The 17328-nt window shown below is 41.6% G+C and overlaps 1 protein-coding gene across 3 annotated transcripts in view; it reads left to right on the top strand.

The window, feature by feature from the left end:
• Tnrc6a (trinucleotide repeat containing adaptor 6A) overlaps positions 1-17328 on the top strand; it is a 178668-nt gene that overhangs the window by 147057 nt on the left and 14283 nt on the right. For all 3 annotated transcript variants that reach the window (XM_059267308.1, XM_059267294.1, XM_059267303.1), the window contains exons 6-12: positions 3747-6329; positions 7557-7733; positions 8676-8851; positions 9988-10020; positions 11485-11565; positions 12060-12111; positions 16859-17001. In XM_059267308.1, coding sequence (XP_059123291.1) covers positions 3747-6329; positions 7557-7733; positions 8676-8851; positions 9988-10020; positions 11485-11565; positions 12060-12111; positions 16859-17001 — 3245 coding nt within the window. The remainder of the gene's footprint in view (positions 1-3746; positions 6330-7556; positions 7734-8675; positions 8852-9987; positions 10021-11484; positions 11566-12059; positions 12112-16858; positions 17002-17328) is intronic.

Below are 17328 nucleotides of genomic sequence, written 5' to 3'. Positions count from 1 at the left end.
CCAACTAAGCCGTGTCCATACGGTTGGTTTTTATGTTGGTCTTTTTGTGTCCTTATTTATTTATCTTTGAGTTATAATTTATCAGAATTGAATGATAGAGTTGTTGACATGTATTCTTTTTTCATGTTGCAGTGGGAACACTGTGTATTTTCATGGTTAAACTCCAAGTCTATTCTCTTGTTTTCAGCGTGGGTAGTTTTGTTGTAGATGCCCAGTGTTTTTTTTTCTTATTCCTGCTTGTGGAAGTGTCAATACATGCATGCCGGTTAATGGTAGCAGGGGCATATGCAGTGATCCAAGGTGGGAAATAGTAATGAAAACTGAGCTGCTCTAGATATGGAGGGAAGGTTTGTATTTAAGAATGGGTAATGGTTTTGGTTTATTGTGCACAGGGAAGAATAAAGGCTAAGGCTTAGGTCTTAGCTAGTGGTTAAGAGGTCTTGCTGCTCTTCTCAAAGAACAAGTGTCTTCCCAACACCCAGGCTGCCTGGGACTCCAACTCCAGAGGACCCAGTGCCCTCCTCAAGCGCACGCACATAGACATGTAAATAAAAATATTTTTTTTTAAATAGGAAAAATAGTGAGTTAAGGAAAATTAGTAAAGTTTTGTGCTTTACCCCACATGTTTTCTAGAAGTAGGTATTATTGTAGGGTGTGAATATAATAGTTTACATTGTGTTTATAATAGTAAAGCAGAGACCTTACACTAGCTGTGATGTGTGCTGTCTTTTTGTTCTTAATGAAAGTGATAGGATAAATGAAAACATGTTTGGGAGATAGAATGAAAGAATGATAATTGTGGGGCTGGAGAGATGGCTTAGAGGTTAAGAGCACTGGCTGTTCTTCCAGAGGTCCTGAGTTCAATTCCCAGCAACCACATGGTGGCTCACAGCCATCTGTAATGAGATCTGGTGCCCTCTTCTGGCCTGAAGGGACACATGCAGACAGAATACTGTATAGATAATAAATAAATAAATCTTTAAAAAAAAAAGAATGATAATTGTGAGTGTGCATCATTAATAATCGTGGTGCCCTTCATTTAGTGCCTTACGTGGATCAGATACAATTCAAAGCACCTTTAATTGTTAATCATTTAATCCTTACAGCAATCATTTAAGATTAGCCTCTATTGTCTGGATGAGGAAACCAAGGCATACAGAGAGAAGGTCCTACCTGTGGTCTCACAGACTGGATAAGTGGCACAATGTCTCTTGGTTTGTTTTTGGTTTGGTGGGTTTTTTGTTTGCTTGTTTTGTTTTGTTTTGGAGAAAGGGTCCCTCTACATAGCATTGGTTATTCTGGAACTATGTAGAGTAGGCTGGCCTCAAACTCACACACGTCCTCCTGCCTCTGCCTCCTAAGTGCTAGAGTTAAAGGCATGGTCCACCATGCCCAACCTTTAGTGGAGTTTTCAACTGCTGACAGCAGTAACTAAATGCTTTGTGTAAGGTAGTTATGGTTAATCAAACAACCGATTTATTAAAAAGTACCCTTTTTTGCTGGGTCTGGTAGCGCATGCCTGTAATCTCAATATTCTTATGGCTAATGCTGAAAGACTGTTCACAAATTGAGACCAGCCTGGACTACACAGAGAGACCTCATCTCAACAGAGGACCAGGAATGAAGTTCAGTGATAAAATGCTTACCCAACATGAAAAAGGTTCGGCTCCTAGTGCTCCCTACCCTCAAATGAAAATAACATAACCTCATTTCACAGGTGGTTGTCCTCTACCCACTATGAAGAATCCAAGTTTGAGTCCTGTTGGTGGTGGTGTGCCGGTCACAGATTTCTAGCTACTTTGATTTATGGAAGGACTCTAACTTATCTTGTATCTTAGGATTTCTGTTGCTATGATGAAACACCATGACCAAAAAGCAAATTGGGGAGGAAAGGGTTTATTTGACTTACACTTCCATATCACTATACATCATCAAAGGAATTTAGGACAGGAACTCAAACGGGCAGGAACGTAGAGGCATGGAGGGGTGCTGCTCACTGACTTGCTCTCCACGGCATGCTCAGCCTGCTTTCTAATAGAACCCAGGACCACCAGCCCAGGGATGACACCATCTACAGTAGGCTAGGCCCTCTCCCATCAATCATTAAGAAAATGCTCTACAGGTTTGCCTACAGCCTGATCTTATGGAGGCATTTTGTTGTTTTATTTGTTTGTTTTTGTTTTTCGAGAAAGGGGTTATATGTAGACCAGCTGGCCTGAGTGTTGAGATTAAAGCTTGCACCACCATGCCTGGCCTGGAGGCATTTTCTCAATTGAGGATGTCTCCTCTCATGACTTAGCTTGTGTCAAGTTGACATAAAACTGTCCAGCACATCTTCCTTCTCTCATTCACTTTCTATAAGTTTTCTAACTTCTGTCCTTTGGTTTCTCTACTGCAAAGTGAGGGCAATACTTGTGCTCTAGAATTGTCCCAAAGATTTGGTGCAGATGTTTGCAGAATTGCTGCTATGTGATGCAGTATAGAATTATTTCTTCTCAGGGAGACTAGAAGACAAACTAAATGGACTGCCTTTGGGGGCGGCAGAAGGACAGGCTTCTCCTGCATAGTCTAGACTTCCTCTGCGTCATAGAGATCTGCCTCTTGAGGATTTGCACCAAAGGTGTGACCACACCTAGTTTCTGATACTTTCTGAGAAAATAATTCTAAAAGGGAGCAGTTGTCTGCCCTTTGCAGTACTTCCTTGAATATGCTTACTGGTTATTTTACAGATCAATCATTAGTTGCTTTTCTTGCCATTCTTTACAACTCACCGTTTGCTTCTTAGCCTTTGTGCCTTGAGAGAAAGTAGTAGAAGCAGACTCATTTTTCCATAGTAGTATATCATACTATTACTGTGACTTTGATTTCTTTCTAGACTTGTAAGCTACCCCTCATGCAGATGTCTTAAGAAGCCATTGTTACAGATGCACTTCTACACACCAGACCCTTAAACCAAGTGAGATAGACTGAGAAACTAGCAAAAACACACATCCACCCTGTCTGTAGAAAAAATAAATAAAAATAGATGATAGTTACATGGCAGTGCGTCTAATACTTGGATTATGTGATTGGTTTCTTATGGCCTTCAGTATTAGCTGCTGAGTTACAGATAATAATTTGGTGATTTTCAACATACCAATTTTTTCCCCTGTTGTCCCTTAGTAAACATAGTTATGAAAGTAGATTAGGAAATTTTTTTAAAATTACTATCCTTGCTTGTATGTAACACTGTATTTGAATGTATATACTAGTAAAATAGAAATACAGTGCAAAGGCTTTGGGATTTTTACAAAATTGTTACAACATCCAAAGGAGTTTCGTAGAAAGCTATTTTAGGAAACTGAATCGTTTTGGGCTCCTTACTCCCTAGTCCATTTTCTCCCAAGTCAAGTCTCTGAGCCTGGATTGCCCTAATTCATCACTGCCACCCAGTCTTTCCTACTCCAAAATTCTTGATTTGTTGGGATTTTACGAGTTCGTACATTTAGCAGGTATTCCTATGGGGCTTTCTGTTCCATGCAATACTGTAGGGTGTTGAATGAAGCAGCATAATTCTGCCTGTGAAGTTATTGACCATGGAGAGTTGGTGGCTGGAAGATAACCAGTGCCTCAGCCATACTGCGGAGCATCTTGCTAATGCTAAGGAGCAACATGTATCTAATGGATCATCATTCTTCTCAGCCTACTAATATTATTTTGGAAATGGTTAACACTTTATAAATAGTTGTACTTCTCCTTTATTCTAGATATAAATCATAATACTTCAGGATCCCATTATGAAAATTGCCAGCGGGGACCTGTGTCTTCTACAAGTGACTGTAGCACAAGCCCTAAGAATGCTGTAAAGGACTTGTTGGAAAAAGAAGCATGGCCCTCGGCCCCTGGCACTGATCCCGAGTTGGCTTCAGAATGTATGGATGCTGATTCTGCCTCCAGTTCTGAGTCAGAGAGAAACATCACTGTCATGGCTTCAGGGAACACAGGTGGTGAAAAAGATGGCCTTCGCAACAGCACTGGACTCGGTTCTCAAAGCAAGTTTGTGGTTGGTAGCAGCAGCAATAATGTGGGTCACGGAAGTAGTACTGGGCCATGGGGCTTCCCCCATGGAGCCATAATAAGCACATGTCAGGTCTCTGTGGATGCTCCTGAAAGCAAATCAGAAAATAGTAACAATAGAATGAATGCTTGGGGCACTGTAAGTTCTTCATCAAATGGAGGGTTAAATCCAAGCACTTTGAATTCAGCTAGCAACCATGGTGCCTGGCCAGTATTAGAAAACAATGGACTTGCCCTAAAAGGGCCTGTAGGGAGTGGGAGTTCTGGCATCAATATTCAGTGTAGTACCATAGGCCAGCTGCCTAACAATCAGAGTATCAACTCTAAAGTCAGTGGCTCTTCTACCCATGGTACCTGGGGCAGCCTTCAGGAAACATGTGAGCCTGAAGTAAGTGGTACACAGAAGGTTTCGTTCAGTGGTCAACCTCAGAATATCACCACTGAAACAACTGGACCAAATAACACTACTAACTTTATGACCTCTAGTTTACCAAACTCCGGTTCAGTACAGAATAATGAACTGCCTACTAGTAATCCAGGGGCCTGGCGTGTGAGCACAATGAATCATCCTCAGATACAGGCTCCGTCAGTTATGAATGGCACTTCCCTTTCTCACCTTAGCAATGGAGAGTCAAAAACTGGAGGCTCCTACGGTACTACATGGGGTGCCTATGGTTCTAATTACTCTGGAGACAAATGTGCAGGCCCTAACGGCCAAGCCAATGGTGACACTGTGAATGCAACTCTAATGCAGCCTGGCATAAATGGGCCTATAGGCACTAACTTTCAAGTTAACACAAATAAAGGGGGAGGCGTATGGGAACCTGGGACAACAAATTCCCAGAGTTCACCATGGGGAAGTGGAAATGGTGCGAATTCTGGAGGAAGTCGAAGAGGATGGGGAAGTCCTGCACAGAACACTGGCACTAGTCTACCCAGTGTTGAGTGGAACAAACTGCCTAGCAATCAGCATTCCAATGACAGTGCAAATGGCAATGGTAAGAAGTTTACAAATGGATGGAAGTCTACTGAGGAAGAGGATCAGGGTTCTGCCACATCTCAGACAAGTGAGCAAAACAGTGTGTGGGCCAAAACAGGAGGCGCAGTGGAGAGTGATGGTAGTACAGAGAGCACTGGACGCCTTGAAGAGAAAGTAACTGGGGAAGGTCAGAGTAGAGATAGAAGAAAAATTGATCAGCACACATTACTCCAAAGCATTGTAAACAGAACTGACTTAGATCCACGTGTCCTGTCCAACTCCGGTTGGGGACAGACTCCTATTAAGCAGAATACTGCCTGGGATACAGAGACATCACCCAGAGGGGAAAGAAAGACTGACAATGGGACAGAGGCCTGGGGAAGCTCTGCAACACAGACTTTTAACTCAGGGGCATGTGTAGATAAGACTAGCCCTAATAGTAATGATACCTCATCTGTATCAGGGTGGGGCGATCCCAAACCTACTCTGAGGTGGGGAGATTCCAAAGGCTCAAACTGCCAGGGGGGATGGGAAGATGATTCTGCTGCTACAGGAATGATCAAGAGCAATCAGTGGGGGAATTGCAAAGAAGAGAAGTCTGCATGGAATGATTCGCAAAAGAACAAACAGGGGTGGGGTGATGGACAAAAGTCAAGCCAAGGTTGGTCCATTTCTGCCGGTGATAATTGGGGAGAAACTTCCAGGAGTAACCATTGGGGTGAGGCTAATAAGAAATCTAGCTCAGGAGGTAGTGACAGTGACAGGTCCATTTCTGGTTGGAACGAACTTGGTAAAACTAGTTCTTTTACTTGGGGAAATAATATAAATCCAAATAATTCATCAGGATGGGATGAATCTTCTAAACCTAATTCTTCCCAGGGATGGGGAGACCCTCCAAAGTGTAATCAGTCTCTAGGTTGGGGAGATTCATCAAAACCAGTTAGTTCTCCAGATTGGAACAAGCAACAAGACATTGTTGGATCGTGGGGAATTCCACCAGCCACCGGCAAGCCTCCTGGTACAGGCTGGCTGGGAGGACCAATTCCAGCTCCAACAAAGGAGGAAGAACCCACAGGCTGGGAGGAGCCATCCCCAGAATCTATACGACGAAAAATGGAGATTGACGATGGAACTTCAGCTTGGGGCGATCCAAGCAAATACAACTACAAAAATGTGAACATGTGGAATAAAAACATCCCGGATGGCAGCGGCCGCCCCGACCAGCAAGCGCAGATGCATCGGCTGCTGCCGTCTGCAAATGCTGTCTCAAGCAAGGAGGCAAGCGGTGGCTCTGGTAAGCGTCCTCTTTGGAGTCCAGTGGTGTTCTGGAAGCAAGCTTGTGCTGACACACTGTCATAGATTTATTTAACAGAGCACTTGTGCACATCGAGGCCTTGAGCTGTGCTGCAGGGGTCGTGTTCACCAGGCAACAGCTCTATCTTACATACTCTATTCTCTGTTAGGAGTGTAGAAGGGGTTAAGGTGGCATTGTCACATACTTCTCTCAGTTATTCTGAGGCAAGGCTGAACTGTTTGGTTTTATTATTGAAATACAATAAAGCCAAATGACTGAGTATGGTACTGTAGATAAATGGTATTTGATGTTAGAGGAATTTTCTAAATTAGGCATCTAAATTAGAAGTCTACATCTACTCAAATAATAATGGATATAGTGTGTGTGTCTAAAACATTGCACTGTATCTTTCTAGTATATTCCTACTTATCCTCCCCTGTACTGAGTGAATTCTTTTCCGTATAAATTTTCTCTAAATGTGACAGGCGTGTATTTCCTTTGTTAATGGAGGTTTTGTTGAGTGATGTTTCGTTGGATAGGGAAATGGCAATGTTTTCATGAATTCTCTTGGTACTTAATTGTGGTTTGCTTTATTTGTTTGTTTTTAAATATGAGTCTGGTTTGTTGATTTATGTTTAACTCTTAGGGCAATCATCTTTGTTTCTTTGTTCTTTTGTGGCTTTTTTTGTTTGTTTGTTTTAGACAACTTTAACGTAATAGTGTAGACCTTTTTCCTGTATACTTTTAAGTGAACATTAACCAGTGTGTATAAAGTAGGTTGCTTACTTATTGGTAGTCATATAGTCCATTGTTCTCCACAACAGTGCTGTGGGAAGGGTGTCCTTTCAGTAAAGTGTGACTATTATAACCCTTCACACCATGCCTGCCTTAGTTCACAAGCTTCAGTTCAGAAGAACCTGGCATTTCTAGGAACTAACTTCATCCGCAAAGGAAGATGATTTGCTATAATTAAATTATTCAAAAGAATCTGCCCTAGCACCAGACGGCAGTTTTGAAAGAAAAGGTTAAAACATTGTACAGTTAAATTATATTAGTGCAGAATAATTTATGTTCTTTACATAAAAATGTGCCTCATGCTTGTTACAGCATCATTATTCAGTATGTGACTATGAAGTTCTTCGTGTGGTTTACAGTACTTCCTTGTCCTTTATTTGCTGTGCTTCCTTCTATCTATGCTGATGACTTCTTTTCTCACATTTTCTAAAGGCTGGGGTGAGCCCTGGGGAGAGCCATCTACTCCAGCCACGACTGTGGATAATGGTACTTCAGCCTGGGGTAAGCCCATAGACAGTGGTCCCAGCTGGGGAGAACCCATTACTGCAGCATCCAGTGCATCCACATGGGGCTCCAGCTCTGTTGGTCCACAATCATTAAGCAAATCTGGTGAGTCATTTTTGATCTTTAGTAACTGTTTTGTAGTGGTGCTGATGATGAACTCATAAACTACATTTAAATAATAGGCAAGTGCTCCTAAATTGTCACTGGTTTAGCAGGATGATATGGTTTATTTTATATAATGTTCAATATATTTTTCTCAAAACTGTAACTACTAATGACTTACATATCCTCCACCAAATCAAATTTCTTTCTCACCTTATTGGATTATTTAAAACTGACTTAGCTTTTATGCCATTCAACCAGAGAGACTAAATAGTATAACATGGGACAAATGTCCAAACCATTAAATCTTGAATTGGAAAGACCCTGAGATGCAGGTGAATGTTGTTCTTTTACCATGTTGGGCTTAGGACATCTTGTAGGAACTCCGAAGGCTGTGGAGCATAATTGCTTGCTACCTGTGGTTTCAGTACTCCTTGACCAGTCTTGTAGAAACATACAAAACTGATTCTTTTGTGCCTCATCCATCCTCACTGTCCTTTATGTCATTTTAAGGATCAAATGGGTACATGCAAGAAGCTGCCATTGCCTCTGTTTAGTAACCCTCTGATTGGCCAGGTTGTGCTGACACACACCTTTAGTCTCAGCACTCAGGAGGCAGAGGTAGGCACATCAGTGTGAGTTTGAGGCCAGCCTGGTCTACAGAGCAAGTTCCAGGACAGGCTCCAAAGCTACACAGAGAAACTTTGTCTTGAAAAAGAAAACTCTTTGATTTGTGAAAACATGGAAAGTTTCATTTGATGTTTCAATTCTTTGCAGTGAACTTTCAATGCAGTATAAATACACCTTTTCTATTACATATATTTGAGAAATAAAGATGTGTTTTGTTTAGCTCCAGTGTCTCTGCACTTTGGTATATGCTTAACCTCTTGGATGAATTGTTTCATTAAAGTCTGTTTGTCTTTGTATCACAAATCTACAAATCAGGGCCCAAATCTATGCAAGATGGCTGGTGTGGTGATGATATGCCATTACCTGGAAGTCGCCCCACTGGCTGGGAAGAGGAGGAGGATGTAGAGATTGGAATGTGGAACAGTAACTCGTCTCAAGAGCTTAACTCATCCTTAAATTGGCCACCATATACCAAGAAAATGTCATCAAAGGTAAACATTTCGTGAGCTTTGCTCTTGAAACTTTAAATCTCAAAGGTAGTTTACCCATAGAAAATTAATCTCTTCTGCCCATTTATGGCAGTCAGTACAGTCCAGGCAGCCCCCAACTTAGGTGTAGCCTCTTGAATGGGCAGCTACCTAGAAAAACGTAAGACCACGGGAACTTCCTTTCTCCCCACTGCTACAGCTCGGGATTTCTCTCCTCCTCAGCTCCACCAGTACTGCTTGGGGCAACCCCAACCCCAGGTGGTACCAGCAGTGGTGAGGATGAAGAGAAGGGCAAATCTCCATGTTGACTCCATTTCACTGCCAGTTCATCTCCGTCTTGCATTTTTACCTCCTCACTCAGAGTCCCAATTTTCCCCTTACCCAGAATCACCATTCTCTTTATTCACTGATCATCAGTGTCCCTTCCTCATCCCTCAGGTCCTGGGATGAAAATCCCCAGGAAGGGGCCGAGTCGCAGATTGTGTTCCCATACCTGGCTTTACATGAGAAATGGATTGTACTTGTTTAACACATAGTCTACTGTATCCCAAGGTCTTCTGAAGTTTTGGAAACTGCACCCAGCTTACCAAATAGTGTCTAATGTAGAGCCAGGTTTAGGAACCACTGTGTTCTGGGAAGTAGTATTGGGGGTTGGGGGCTGGAGGCAGATTCTCCTGGGGCATCTTTCAAAATAGGTTACCAGTCTCACAAGTGACTCTAAAATGTCCTCATTGCCCTATTTGAGAATGATTTTCTTTTGACTTATTATTGATAAGTCATGTATTTAGTGGGCACCTGGCCTAGCTCAAGGCCAAGGTTATTCCCTTTTAATCCTGGGATTCAATTCTAGGACCTGCCATTTTCATTTTATAATTTTTTCATTTGGCTGGATTTGCCTATGGATGCCTGGCCATGTAGCTTATGATGTGCTTTTACATGTTTTACATAAATCATTTGGTCCTCCTAACCTTCTGAGATAGGACACTGAGGAGGAAGTTGAGACTGGAAAATGTGGTGACTTGCCCAAAATTGCCTAACTAGTAAGTGACATAGCAAGGACTTAAGTTTAGGTCTGGAGATTCAAAACCTTGTGCTTCCCACTGGACCATGCTGTTTTGTGACTTTGTCTTTCCTTACAGGGTCTGAGTGGCAAAAAAAGGAGAAGGGAAAGGGTGTGTAGCCTTTTTACTCTTTCTCCCTTGTCTCTACTAGTAAAAATCTTTAGAAAGCAACTGCAAACTCTTATTTAGCTTCTGCTGTGTGCCAGGTACTGTGCTTGGTGCTGGGGTTCCAATACACTAAAGATCGGCCCTTCAGGGGCTCCTAGTCTCTGGTGGGGCATCAGGCGAGCTTCATGGGCTATTGAGCTCCACACAAGTGTGTGCTGGGATGTGGAAGATGCCTGGGGTGGCCTGATAGAACTGAAAGGTAGATTTCTAAAAAGAAGTGACCAAGAAAGCTGGCTCTGTAGTTAGAGGAAGGATAGATAATGAAAGTGTTGTCATCATTCTAAAAAACTTGAACTTCATTTTTCACTGTGAAGTATGGAGCCAGTGAAATTTAGTAGAAAGCAACTTCAGTGGCCTTTTAAAACCTTATTTAAAGAGAGCTGCCTAATGTTTGTGTGTAACCAGTTGGAGTAGAGGAAGGACCAGAGGTAGGGATCTCAGGAGGCTACTACAACATTCCAGGTGGAAAGGAGAAACAGTTAGAAGCACATTTAAGAATGGAAGGGGCAGAGGTTGACAATTGTTCAGACCATGGGAAGGGGAGCAGGAACCAGAGATGCCTTCAGAATCTTTGGAGAGGGTTAGGTGCTTGCTTTAGAAATCTGCCTTTGTGGGGAGTTAAGAAGCTGTGCTCTGTTTCACAGTCAGAAGGAACAGGTAGTAGCATTGGGAAAGGGACATTAATACACAGAGAAGGTCCTTTGGTCATCACATCACTGTGAGGTCTCGGTCTCTGTGCCTTCGAGCTTTCCCCTGGGACTGCTGCCAGTCATGGCCCCTTGGTTCTCAATGTACTGCCCAGCCCACCCAAGCAGCTCAGCTGCTGCTCACAACATTGTGTTCTTAGCTACACAAGTTGAAACTTTTTTAAAAAGACATTATCATGTATAAATACTTAGTAGGTTTTTGGGGGGATTTGGTTTTTCAGTAAAGTGCTCCTATCATGATTAAATTATGGATTAAATTGTTTTGTTAGGACTAACTTGAGAACCTACTTACTATTTTTTACTTTGGTATAAGAATTCCAAAATCCAAATGATGATACATGTCAGAGAGCATGGTCTATTTGTGAAGTGGGAGCATCCCATAGTCTTCCATTACACAGAGGCCCGATTTTCTCTTCACGGGTCAGTGAGGCCCTTTGCTTTTGTCTTTTCCTTCTGACTGCCTGCCTTTAGAGATTTCTCTATACATTACAGCTATACCAGAGGACTGGAGCAAAGGAAGTTGAAAATCAAATGAGTTTATTTATTTAATTGCTAACAACTCTGGTAAGAGTTGATTGAAGGAGAAAATATTGGCTAAAAATGGGAGTTGGGAATTGTCTTGAAGTTTGATTAGTCCATCACTATGTCCAGATAATTAGAGATGGCCATGGCATCTTTTCTACTCTTTTATTTTACAAAGGGAATGATGAAAGGTGGAAACAAACAAGAAGATGCGTGGATAAATCCATTTGTTAAACAGTTTTCAAATATCAGTTTTTCAGTAAGTATATGTTTTCTTAGCAACCTCTACCCTCTTTAGTGGTGGTTCATAATTTATCCCAGTTTTATTGTTTTATTTTCTTAAAAATTATTCTTCATCTTTAAGTCTTTAAAATATGAATAGAGTAAAATTTGCCAAACCTTAATTCTTAAATTTTATAATTTTCTGCAGATTAAAAATATACTAAAACACAAATTTTAAAAAAGAACTGGAGAGACAGTTCCACAATTAGGAGCATTTGCTCCTCTTCAGAGGACCAGGGTTCCCATTACCTCTTGGGGGCTGGTTCACAACTACTTTACTCTAGCTCCAGGGCATCTGAAACTCTTTTGCCTTCTGCAGGCGCTTGCACACATGTGCCAAACACATAAATACAGTTTAAAAAAGAAAAAAATGTATGATGTGCTTGCATTTTAAATGATAAAATACAGGAAAGTAGTTCACTTTTTTTTCCTTGGTAAAGTCTGCTAACATGTTGCTTTTTCCTCCTTCAGAGAGACTCACCAGAAGAAAATGTACAGAGCAATAAGATGGATCTTTCTGGAGGTGAGAGAAAATTCAATCCTTCTGAGTTGGTGTTTCTCACTGGTAAACAAGCCTAGCTGAGTTAAGGTCTTGCTGAAAGAGCCCTTACCCAGTGCAGGAGAGCCGCCCTGGCTCCTAACTGCAGACTCCTTGTTGCTGCTGCGCTGTGTGAGCACACTTAAGGAAGTGAGTTTTGATGTTCCCTTAAAGGACACATCACTGTGCACATCTCAGGTAGTGTAGTGTCTGTCAGTCTATGTTGTCGCAGAGTCCCATCAAGAGGAGGTTATTTGAGTGGAAGATTTAGTAGTTTGGATCAGAGGACTATGCATAATAAAGACCTAGATAAATGACGGATACATCCCAAACCATAGTCCGAAATGCCAAGCAGTCCATGACTGAGACAAGAAATCTAAGGTGGTGGTTGAAGGAAGGCAGGGTTGGGGTAGCTGGTGCAGCTTGACTGAGGTGAAGGTGCTAGATAACTAGGTGGTGGCTAATCAAGAGCTTGGGGATTAAAGAGGTTCTTTTGTAATCGTGTATTGTTAGAGTATTTTCATAAATGTCTGATTTCCTCTTTCCCCTCCCTAAATAGTCCCCCTCTGCGTTACCCCACCCAACACACGCACGCACGCACGCACGCACACACGCACGCACGCACGCACAGAGAAAGATGGTGGGATGACTAGATTAATTCAGTGGAGAGTAGGATTAATTGATAATTATTATAAATGGTTGGCCCTAGAAGACACAGGAGATTTTGTGATGAAATTTGAGTCCACTTTGCCCTTACAGGTTATTAGATGGTAGTACAGTCAGAGAGAAAGAGAGAGAATACAATAAAATGGATAAGGAAAGATGTGCATAAATTACAAATTATTAACTAACAAGGGCTTAGAGTAGTAGTAGATTGCCTGTAAAAGGCAAAGAGGCTGGGATGGTGCCCAGCAGAGCACCCATACCTTGTATAGAGATCTTGGCTATGTACCAGCCAGGTGTGTTATTGTGGTACCACCCCATTGTGATTGCATGAGTTCCGCACTCAGAGAAAGGGGAAGGGCCACTCATAGAAAAATGTTATGCTGGAAGCACAGTGCACTGCTCTGCGGTACCTGGTGTCAGCTGCTAGCTTCTGATGAGGTGAGCCCTGGAGCCTGGGCTACAGAAGGAAGCGAAAGCATCCCGGAACTGGGGGTTGGCCCTTTTTTCTTGCAGTGTCTCTCCTGCACTCTTTACTCACACAGCTTTGGTGCCAACTAGCAAAGAGAACAATAATATAAAGTTCAAAAATGCATTTCTCCCCTTATAGAAAGAGCTAGCCCCAAATGTTAATTGTAGGGGGTGGGTGCTGAGAGGCAGTAAATAAAACAGTAGTTGGTCCCATTCACCCCAACCCTTTGACACCTCACCTTCCATAGGCATTGTGCACACTTGAACTTGAGCATAGTGGTAAAAGACTTCATTCTCATCTTATACTCGTCTCCCAACAGCTTGCTTTCTTGTGAGGAAGACAGGGGGTGCAATCCCCAGGAGGCAGTGTGTCACTGAGGAAGTGACCCTCAAGCCAATTTCTTGCCTAAAGACTAAATTAGAGTTAACTTTCAGTAACTTGAATAAAGCAGAATGGGAAAGAGAAAGGAAATGACTGGCCCATACAAATGAGCACACATTTAATAACCAATTGAAAACATGAGACACGCTGCAGGGGAGACGAGAAGCATTTCAAATATTGAAATTTTGGATTTGAGAATATTTGCACAGACCACCAGTTGAACAGCTATAATCTGAAACCTATACTTTGGCAAAATACACACAGAAAGTTTCAGGTTTTCAAGCTGGGGCTGCTAAGCCTGTACCTCATTTTTCTCTAGTTGGTCACAGTTCATCATTTGTATTGGTGGTTCTGTCTTGCATTTCTTATTTCTTCCTTACCCATTCTTAACTGGAGCCATAGTTAACTAGCCGCATTCAAACCTTTATCTCAAAGATTTCCATCCTTAATAGTACTGCCTGTTTTTTACTGTTGTAAGTTTTCGTGACCCTTACCAAGCAGAGAAGTACTAAGAAGCAACTCATAAAATTCACTGAGTTCCAGAATATCTCGACTGCCCTCACTAAGTGTCAGAACACCATTTTCCACTCTGTGTTCAAAGCTCTTTGCTCCAGCCCACAGACTGGTTCTGCTCCTGTCTGCTTGCTCATTGTCATTTAGGGCACAGATTCTCCAGGTGGCTGGCTTTATTGTGCATTTCATTGGAACCAGATTTGTCTTGTTGGAAGCCTTGTCCAGAACCAAGGTCTAAACATCAGAGTTCCTGGAGCAGAAGCAGGAGCTCTGGCAGTGGCCTGGACATCGCTGAGAGAGCCACTACCTCAGACCTGCGGTTTCTGGTATATTGAGCCCCACAGACCGTGTCCTGGAGAATAGAATTTATACTCGGAGGATGTTGTCTGCCAGCTGGCATTATTGTTGAAATCTTCAATAAGCTTTTCTACCCAGTTGGCTAACAACATTCAGGTGATGGCCTGTGTAGTAATAACATCCTAAGGATGTAGAATTACCACACTTCTTTTGCTATGAAGGAACTGATGGCCTGACACAGTACAGTGAAGTATTCCAGGACAGTGAAGAACATATTCATAGCTTTGTAGACAAGAACGGCTCATATGCAGAATGTGTCTATCCCCATGAAGGCAAATCTGCCATTACCATGGCTTGCTGAAAGGCAGAAAAGTTAGGATGTGTCATAGTTGTAGAACTTGCTGGGTAATGCTACAGATACACAGGTAGCTCACCAAACACTGCTACAGTGCTGTTTAGAGGTATGTGAGGAGCTGACCACGGAGTTTTGCTGACCAAACAGGCCTGAGGAAGCTAACAGTGCTCTGGACCCCTTAAGTCATGCTTTTCACTCCTCGTTGACCCAGGAGCATCTTCTGGGAAAGGCCCAGTGCTGGCTGACAAAAGAAAATGGATAAATAGATCCAGATATGTTTTCATAGAACAGTCAAAAAATGACTTTGGAATGAAAGGACATGCCAGGAGCTGGCCATTATTAGCAGTGCTGTAACAATAGAGGTTTGATAGCAAGACAGAGTCCAAGGTGTACTGGTGTCTCTCGTTTGGGGAGAGAACTGAAGAGGGGTGTTGCTTGGAATTATTGATGATCTGGGGATGGTTTTTCAGGTACTAAAAGGTAGATTTCAGATACCTGATGTATCTCAAGAAATTAATAGCGTTTTAAAAGGTGTTCCTGTTTAAAGGAATTTTTCCTTTTGTTAAAAACTTTTTCACTTTCTTGGAATGAGAGTATTTTGATGGTGATAGACCTCTCAGAACATTTGCAGAGAATCATCAGGTGAGATTCTAGGATTGGGAAAATGTGTAGAATTAAGAGATGAAATTTTTGTTAAGAGATGGTAGGCCACTGGAGTAGATATGCTAAGTCAGCATTCAGAATATGAAGTTTTTTACTTGGTGAGTCACTTGAATGGGGGGTGGTAACATTGAAACCTTGGTAGTGAGTGAATGTTAGAGACATAATCAAGTGCTCTCCATAGAGATATATATACCCACTGGGTATATACCCAAGGTAAAAGAGGTGGTGGGCTTACTTGTGGAGAGGAGAAGAAATGACAGCCCAGCCAGTGCAATGATTAGGGTAAAGCACTATTGGGTTCTCCGGAGTTTGTTAAACTAGGTAGATAATTAGAGATTGGCAGTGTCCAGCAAAAATAAGAGAGGTCATACTTAATGGCAGAGCAGTCAGAGGGTAATGGGTAGAGAATATCTTGTTTGTTTTTTGTTTTGAGACAAAGTCTCACTATTTAGCTCTGACTGTACTGGAACTTACTCTTTTGACCAGACTGGCCTCGAACTCAGAGGTCCACCTGCCTCTGTTTCCAGAGTGCTGGGATTAAAGGTGTGCACCACCATGCCTAGCCAGACAATATCTGATATCTTATAGAGGAGAAGACATTGCCCTTTCTGGACTCTAGCTTCTCCAGCTGCTTAATAGGGACAATAATAGCAAGTTACAAACATTTAATTATTGTAACTGGAACATTTAAAGTGACATTTGACACATAGTAAGCATTTAATAGATGGTGGTTTATCAAAGTAGGTGGGGTTTTTGTTGTTGTTATCTTGTTCCTTGCTAATGGAAATTATTTTTATTATAAAATTAAGCCGATGAGGGGTGAGAAAATGCTCAGTTGGTTAAAGTTCTTGCTTCACAAACAAGGATTTGGGGTTTACTCCTCGGTACCCACAAAAATACCATGCATACTGGCATGCACCTGTATTCCCGCAGCTGGAGAGGCAGACACAGGAGGATTTCTGGAGCTGCCTGGCTAGCCAGTCTATCCTAACTGGTGAGGCCAAAGAAAGACCCTATCTTGGGAAAGGGACATATCTCCAAGAGTAACCACATATACGTAAAATGTTGAGTGACCACATATACATAAAATGTTAAGTAGATAAGAGATGATGTTAAGATGTCTTAAGTTGCCTAAGAAGTCTGTAAAATGAGATTGTTAGCTGCTTTCTGCTTACCAGTCCCCTTTCAAGTTAATTGGTTCATTAAGATAGTACTGTCTGTTTAAAATACGTAAGGTACAGAATTTATGCAATAGAAATGTAGTTTTTACATGTGTTTATTGAAGCAGAAATTGTTTCATTTTGGAAAGTGAGCATTTTGCTTTCTACTTTTCTAAATGAAATAAATTGATGCTCTTCCTACTAATAATAGTTACTTACATTTATTAGGAATGTTACAAGACAAGCGAATGGAGATAGATAAACATAGCCTAAATATTGGTGATTACAATCGAACGGTCGGGAAAGGTCCTGGTTCTCGGCCTCAGATTTCCAAAGAGTCTTCCATGGAGCGCAATCCTTATTTTGATAAGGTACAATCTTTTTTTCTTTTTTTCTTTTTCTTTTTTTAATCTCCGAGACTAATCAACCATACCCTTAATAGCATAATATTTAGGAAAAATGTATGTAATAAAAAAATATATAATCAAATGCCTTTCCTATTAATGGGTTTTTAGTTTATTGTTTCATTTATATTCAGTTTAGTGTAGAGGTTATGTGTATATTTTCTTCTTAATCCCATGAAATATGTGTTTGGCTCTTTTTATGTGCTCTAGAATTAACACTAATCTGATCTCTTCTGTTTTCTACCTGTTTCCTGTTGGTGCTGGAATGTCATGTGACTTCTCCTCTGTTCCTGC

Source organism: Peromyscus eremicus, chromosome 1 (genome assembly GCF_949786415.1).
Source record: "Peromyscus eremicus chromosome 1, PerEre_H2_v1, whole genome shotgun sequence".
Lineage (NCBI taxonomy): Eukaryota > Metazoa > Chordata > Mammalia > Rodentia > Cricetidae > Peromyscus > Peromyscus eremicus.
The sequence above is the reverse complement of the archived record's forward strand: the minus strand, read 5'-3'. Positions and strand labels throughout refer to the sequence as shown.